This window comes from Octopus bimaculoides, chromosome 9, assembly GCF_001194135.2.
Source record: "Octopus bimaculoides isolate UCB-OBI-ISO-001 chromosome 9, ASM119413v2, whole genome shotgun sequence".
Lineage (NCBI taxonomy): Eukaryota > Metazoa > Mollusca > Cephalopoda > Octopoda > Octopodidae > Octopus > Octopus bimaculoides.
This window is the reverse complement of record NC_068989.1, coordinates 74,822,129-74,830,347: the sequence shown is the minus strand read 5'-3', so window position 1 is coordinate 74,830,347 and position 8,219 is coordinate 74,822,129. Positions and strand designations below refer to the sequence as shown.

The window sequence follows — 8,219 nt, the reverse complement described above, 5'->3', positions numbered from 1 at the left end:
ACACACACACACACACACACACACACACACACACACACACACACACACACACACACACACACACAATATATATATGGTCATTCCTCTTTTTACACGGCTCTCGTTTCGCATGGTTTCACTTTTTCTTAGTCAATTTTACATCTGAAGACTAATATTTCGTCATTTCCATTTCGTTTTATTTTTTCTTTACCTCCTGTTTATTTTAATCTTAAGTCTTCGCCAGTGAGCGAAACCACACTCTTAACCATCGCTTAGAATTATGTTTTCATATTTCGTTAAATATTTTATGGCTGTGTGGTAAGAACATGGATAAGACAATGCAGTGCCAATTAGAAAGATATGAGCATTTTCGATACCTGCTTCTCTTAGCTTTTAACTCAGGTTCCAAAACTGCTAAAGCGTCTTGGAACATTTGTACGGTGTTCGGAGAAGGAATCTTTACTGAAAGAGCTGCACAAAAACTGTTTTCCCGCTTCGACTTCACAGACTCTCTGCGATCCGATCAACCCGTTCAGTTCAATGAAGATCGATTGAATGGGCTCACGCACAAAGACCAGCACCAATCCTCTAGGGAATTGGAATAGCAGATAAGGTGCTTTCATGATACTTTGCCCGTGGCTTTCAATCGATGTGTAAGATCTAAAATCTTGGTGCATGTGTACCACACTCTCTAAACGAAAGCGACAAGCTCCAGTACTCTTCTTTCGCCGCCAGTTTGCTCGATGGTCAGACAGCTCGTGGACAAAAGCAAAAATTTCTTTACGATATCGTCTATTTGAATCGACCCGACTGGTGACACGGTGTGCTTCTTCAACATGTCAACGTTCCTTTCCACTAGGTAATTAATTTGACAAATGCTTTACCAGAGCTCGGTTGAGAAATACTATCGCATCTACCGCATTCACCTAACACAACGCCCTCACATTATCATCTACCTCAATCGCTTTCTAACAGTTCGCGAGGCGATAGGGAACTGAAAACGTGGCTCGATGAATTCTTCGAATCAAGACCCGGTGATTTCTACTGTTAAGGCTATTAATAAGCTAGTTGCACGTTGGCTAGAGATCGTAAACAAAGAAAGAGGATATATTGTTAAAAACGTTGATGAAAAATAAGGATTAAAATAAAATAAAAAAGAAGAAACGAAAGAATTTACCTGACGACACGATATATTAAATCAATTTTAATATAAACGAAGGAAATATAAGAACAAATAAAAGAAGCAAGGAAAATATCAGTCGGTATAAGACATCGTACTTATATAGTAACATTATGGGTACAACTGACAAAAGCAATTAATATGAAGAGAAGGATCACTCTGCATTAAAGCCTGCATAGCAAAAGTCTGCGGACTCCAGAAAATATGGAAGTCAGAGTTGTCTGCAGTTAGCAAGATAATGTTTTACAATGCACAATGCTTTTGTTCTTTCAGTGCTAGCACCATCATTTGAGATGTTGCACTGGACGCTTCACGGGGTCCGCAGATTAAAAATAGAAAAATACTAACCATCACTGGTAATATCCACATTAACGGTCACACCGATAGGTCAATGGAAGAGGAAGAGATGGTGGTAGAGGTATAAGGCCAGTTCAAACGGCCTTTGAATGTCGCATTGTATCGCTCAGACAACACCTGCTGAACAGAAATGAGTACATTACATGCATTCTCAAAAAGAAAATGTAATGCAAGGGGACATACCGCGTGAGCTAGAAGTTAACAACAGCATCGATCTGTGAAGATACCTTCCTGGGCCTGTGAAGATACCTTCCTGGACCTGTGAAAACACCTTACCATTCATTTAGAAGGATATGGCAGCGCTGTCCATGAAGCGGAAATAACTACAAATTATCTGATAAACAAACGGGAAAAAGATCCATCAAACTTCCATGTGATAGAAAATGCCAGTGGTGCTATACCAGTATGGAAGATATCACCTGCATTACCAGCAACTACGCCAAAATGTCTGCGTGATACTAGCTGCTCATAAGACATAATATAGTTGCAAAAACTATCTACAGTGCTATACACAGGAAGGATTGTTCTGGCGGATACATCAAAGGCATGTTAGAACCACAATGCACTCACTCCTTCTCAAACGAAGAATATTGCAATAAAAGCAGCAATCCGGAGCAAACACAATTTACCTGATATTGTTCTGTGGGACAGGAAGAGAAGCCATGAACAGTTGTAGAGGTCAGCTATTCAGCAGATATAAATGTACCATCAAAAGTTCAGGAAAAAGATTAATGCAAGACTAACAGCTCTCGTACATTAACTATAAAATTTCATTTCTACCTATCATCATATGTACATTAGGCTCTGTATATAAAGATTTACGGGATTCTCCAAATCCAGTTTATTAGTGAGAGAGTGAAGATTTGTCAGACATTTTATATATATATTTACATATGTGTATACACGCACGCACGCACGCATGCACGCACGCACGCACGCACGCACGCACGCACGCACGCACGCACGCACGCACACACACACACACACACACACACACACACACACACACACACACACACACACACACACACACACAAGATAGATATATCCATATTGATAAATATGTAATTAAATAGGTAATTAGATATGTAATTAAAAGGCTTGTTTTAATTAATGTGGGGTCAATTATTAATTAATGAACGTCTCTTGATATGTTTCGCATGACAAAAACTGACGAGCAACAAGGTTTTACAGGAAGATGTGTGATCTCTGGAGGATTAACATGGACATCAAAACTTAAATATATGAACAAAAGTATTTGACTGGTTCTTGTAAGAAATATACACTCGCTCGTTGCAGATTTAAGATAGGTTTGGCATACATGTAAGAGTAAAAGAAAAATCACCAAACCCACTTCGTGCTAACAATTATTGGTATTGGTTGACTGTTGTTAAACCGCTCACAGATCGCCGAGATCGAAATCTACGATCAAAGACATTCCGATAGAAATCAACCGGTCTCACATTCAAACATAGTATATTTTAGATTACGTTATATACGTTACATAGTATATTTTAGATTACGTTTCATCTTCCAGGGTAACAGAACATTGAATGAAAATTGTCAGTCTGCTATTCTATCAGGACAAGCGATTATGTAGAAGTTAAAAGCGATTATATAGAGAATAGAAGCCAACATCACGTTGACTTCATTAATAATGACTTCGCTCCGTAGAAAACTTGTCGGAGGACATAATTAATCAGACGCTTTTGTTGATATATCCATTGATTGTTCAGTGGAAGAAACAATAGGCTCTTTTGTGGAGAATTTTGTAATTTTATGCAAATTCCGAAGAATACTGCGACGAACAGTCTTTGTTGATAGAAATGATATACAGATAAATAATCCAACGAATGAGTTCAAAATACAAAATAACAGAGAAAATTCTTCAATACTTGTAAACGTATATAGAAACGCAGATATCCATGTAAGTCCCATGATAAAGAATAGTTTTATGCAAGCAATGAATTCGTCTTTATTATGTTTTGACAAATATTTCGAAGAAAGTTTACCAGTCAAATAGATTCCTCTAGCAGTGAGGATAAATGCAATGAAATTAAGGCATAATATAATTAGTACGGGTATTGCAAAGAGCCACTGCAGACTTTTTCTGTTTGTAATCCAGCAAGTACCATTTCCATATCCTGGAGAAAGTTCATGTCTTCTTGGTATGTACTCAAATATCAGTGATACTGTTACTAATACAAGTGGACAGACCCAAGCGTACAAGGAATACAAGACAAGTCTCTTAGTACCTTTCCCTATATTTCGAATTTGTGTAAGTCCTGAGAAAGTGTACCAGGTATCACATGATATGATATTCATCCAGAAGAAAGTCGCAAGAAAGGAATAATGCATGACAACTGCTGAAGATATACACAGCACTGTAGATGGTGTTATTTGAAATGAAATAAGAAAGAGTAGCTCAGCTACAAGCAATGCTGATAAAAGACTAATGAGTAATTTACCTGGTAAGGTACGAAGATCAGGTATACAAAGGTAGGCTATGATAGTGATTGCTAAAGCCGGAATAGAGATAATTAATCCCACATATGTGATATAATGTTCAGCAGTAGAATACTTTGGCATGAAAGTGGTATTATTCTTTACACAGATACTTATTATACCTTGAGAATCACGAGTGTATTCTGATTGGTTCAGTAAACGTTGGGTATTATTTAAGTAGAGACGACCATCACTTGTGATGTAATACTCAGATTCATTTAATGTGGTTGTCGTACAATTTAGTTGAGGATGGTAGATAACTTGTCGACATTGATTGGTATTCATATCATACAGAGCATGTGTCAGACAGGAGGGTAACTGCACAACAGAAACTTCCTTAAGCTGGTTGTCTGTCACTACCAGTGAACTGCTATGGTAGTTAAAAAGTATAGTTAAAGACATTTTCCGTGATTTAACCCTTCGTTCTGGTACATGCTTGCAATGATTTTTGATTTTGTCTTTTTTTATCCCATTGCAAGTAGCACAATAAACGTTCCTGAATATATTAACTCGATCTGTTACTAATGCCATGGGTTTAGACTCACATTTAAATCTTTGTTTTCTATTAAGGTTATCCTGAGGACAATCCGAAATGTATGAAACACAGGAATACAAATATTTCTTCAAATCTTCTGAAGGAAGCTCCACAGTTGGCCTACATTTTCCCTCTTTGACATAACTGGATATATTTTCGAAGCTCATGTTAGAGATGAAAGAGCATTTATATAAAAGATTCCAAAGAATGAATTCTTCTCCATGACAGAGAGCGCAATATAAGTTCCTGTAGAGTTTTTTACTTGTTTTACCAAAAGCAGGAATGGACTGCATTTGATCATCTGAGTCAGGGTTTTCACAGTTGTTTACATACTCTGTAACATCATGGTTAGGTGGACAACGGTCAAATTGATAATAATAAGAGAGATCAACCTTTCTACAACTGTAATATATTGAAGGATAGGGTTGTTTGTGGTCAGAAGCGGTCTTATTAATCCTATTAGAACAGCATTCACTGTAGAGGTAGCAGTCCGGACGACACGAACAACGATAAATGTTTTTACTGGTATTTTCAACGCATAAAGCTGGGGGACATCTCCAACGCGATCGTTTATTGTAAACTTTCGTTTGAGATACCAAATATGGAAGCGAAAATATGACTATGAAAAATGGAAGAAAATTTCCCATTTTATAATGTATTAATACAGGCCCAATATAAACGAAAATTTAAAATGATATTTTCACCAGTTTTTTTGTTCCTTGATTTTTTCTTGCATGAACTAAAGAATATGAACGTTTGTGAAGTTAGAACGAAGACACTGATATCAAATCCTGAACGTAAGGCACTCGTTATTGATTACATTGTTGCACTTGTATATTTTAACCTTTGTGGACGTGTCTGCAAAAAAAAAAAGAAGAAAAAGGAAATAACATTAAATGGTATAATGAATGTGCGCACATATATGCAAACTATAAAATTCATGCATTTTGTATCGTAACATTTGTCATTTTATATAGAAAATACTTGCGACTGTGATTGTGGTCTTTAAATTTATACAATCTGCTTGGCAGCAACTGTTTATAACGAATGTACTGGTAAGTACTTCTCTTACAAAATATTATACCCAACGCTATTTTATGTTCCACTCCTATTATCGAAGAGACAAAAAAACTTTTATTGCAGGCAAAAAGGGCGTTATACCTGGATTACGAAGTTAAATGAAAACGCATTAAGATATTTTAAAATGTACACTCTCAGAATTTCCTAATAATGTTTTCATACCAATATCAAATACTTTTTTAGATGGAGAAATTATTGCAGAGAATATATGGAATAGCGTTACAACTACGACAGTTGTTGCTTAGTGACAACTAACTGCTAAAAATGATAAAGACGACGATGACGACGACGACGATGACGACGACGACGATGACGACGACGACGACGACATCAGTAATACCACAGACTTGCTTCTCAGTTGTTTGACCTTAAGCAGTTGAGCATGTCCTTAAGTGCCTGGCGATATGTGCATCTCTGATCAAGTGCAGAAGTACTGGAAGAGCATCATAGCCATGTGTTGAGAGAAATTCTTTGGGGTTTGAATAATTCACCTCTGGAGCCATGGGTATTTCGTTCACCATCTTTAAACAAAACTTATTCAGCGAGCTTTTGAGCGGGTTGGGCTACCCGACTCGAAGAAAATTCCAACAGGGGCCCCACCTGAAAGGTCATGCGCTGTTTATCTTGTTATATCACCACGTCATACACATATGATTGTGATGCATGTGTCTGCTGTACCCTTATCAAACGAGTAGTCACGTTGGGTATATTGGGCTTCGTACATTTATATCCCAGTGTTATTTTGATGGCATGCATTGATACTACGAAAAGTTAAAATAGCTTACGATTTAGGAAAAAGAGATGGTCAGATAAATCATCTCATTGTTATGGGTGATATAAATGTTTATGCGAAAAATGAGAAACAAATGACGTAGGTGTGGAATTTGGGATAGAAAAGTACGTTATTTTGAAAATGAAACGAAGACGATTTTAAAGAAACCAGGGAACTAAAATGCTAAATGGGCAAACAATGAGAGCAGTTGAGAAAAGACAGTGGTATAAGTACTTGGAAATACTGGAAGCAGATGCAATAAAAAATGAAGAAACGAAACAAATTACAAGTAGTAAGTACACCAGGAGAATGAGAAAATGATTGCAGTCAAAACTGAATTTAAAAAATCTTATCGAAGCAACAAATTAAAGAGCAGTACCTTTAATCAGATGTGGTGTTGGAATTATAGACTGGTCCAAAAACAATTTAAAGAAACTTGACAGGAAAACTAGGAAGTTGTTGACAATGTATATGGAGCCCACCATCCGAAAGCTGATATCAACCGGCTGTACTTGAGGTGAGACCAGTGTGGAAGAAGCTTAATTGCAGTAGGAGAATGTGTTGAGCTGAAAAGAAAAAAGCCTAGTTGAGTATTTACAGAACAGACAGAAAAACTACTAAAGACAGTGAATAAAGAACAGGTGAGCAAGCGCGTAAGAAGAGAAAAGGACAAGAATAAAATTCAAAGAGAACACGTCAGATAGATTGAAACGAAACCTTTATATGGCCAATACTGGAAAGCCACTGATGATGTATGTGGAACAAAATCCTGAGCAGTTTAAAACAAGGGCAATTAAGAAAAAGAACCAGAGAGCTTAATTGTAGCAGACCAAGAACAAGCAATAAAAACAAAGAACTTGAGAAAAAAAATATATGGAGAGAATGTGGCAGAAAAATGTAGAGCCCGTGGAACTTGGGATGAGACAGTGGCACACATTGTGACAGAAAGCCCCAAGTTGGTACAGGAAGACTATAAGAAATGGGGATTTGAAGCTAGAAATACATAGCACAATCTTCGAATCGGAAGAGTACTGGGGTCGAATTTTGTGGAACTTTCTTATTGAAACGGACAAGAAGTTAGAAAATAATAGACCGGATATAACAATCATAGATAAGGAAAAGCGATTTTAGGATTGTAAAGTAAGAGGACGAAAAACAAAACAAAAGAAAAAATTAAATGGGAAGAATTTGGAGCATGAAAATAGTAAAGAACGTGCCTATATTAATTAATGCGTTGCGAACAGTAAGCAAAGAAAAGATGTAGACAAATGGCTGAGGGAGATTGGAATAGAATGCCCTGTAGAGCTCTTACAAAAAATTTGTCTCTTAGGATTAACAAGGATTATCAGGAGTGTTTTAAGCACTTGAAAGACTACTGAAAACTTGTGGACACCTAAAGTTACAGGTAGTAACCTGTTACCCACATAGATACTACCAGGAATAAGACCGAATAAAACCAAATAATAATGATAATAATAATAATAATAATAATAATAATGGTTTTAAATTTCGCCACAAGGGCAGCATATCTCGGGGAGGGGGTAAGCCGATTACATCAAACCCAGTGTTCTACTGGTACTTGTTTTATCGACCCCGAAAACATGAGAAGGAAAGTCGATCTAGGCGGAATTTGAACTCAGAACGTAACGACGGGCGAAATACTGTTAAGCATTTCGTCCAGCGTGCTAACGATTCTGCCAGCTCGTCGCCCTAATAATAATAATAATAGTAATAATAATAATAATAATAATAATAATAATAATAATAATAATAATAATAATAATAATAATAATAATAATAATAATAATAAT

At 36.6% G+C, this 8,219-nt stretch overlaps 1 protein-coding gene across 1 annotated transcript; it reads right to left on the bottom strand.

Annotated features, from left to right (window-relative positions):
- Positions 1–81: 81 nt before the first annotated feature.
- On the bottom strand, positions 82–6,993 carry LOC128248737 (uncharacterized). The gene is made up of 2 exons (XM_052970790.1): positions 6,788–6,993; positions 82–5,414 (listed from the first exon to the last, which is right to left on the bottom strand). Exon 2 carries the CDS (start codon positions 5,201–5,203, stop codon positions 3,212–3,214), a length of 1,992 nt encoding a protein of 663 aa, XP_052826750.1. The 5' UTR covers positions 5,204–5,414; positions 6,788–6,993; the 3' UTR covers positions 82–3,211.
- Between the last annotated feature and the right edge of the window lie 1,226 nt (positions 6,994–8,219).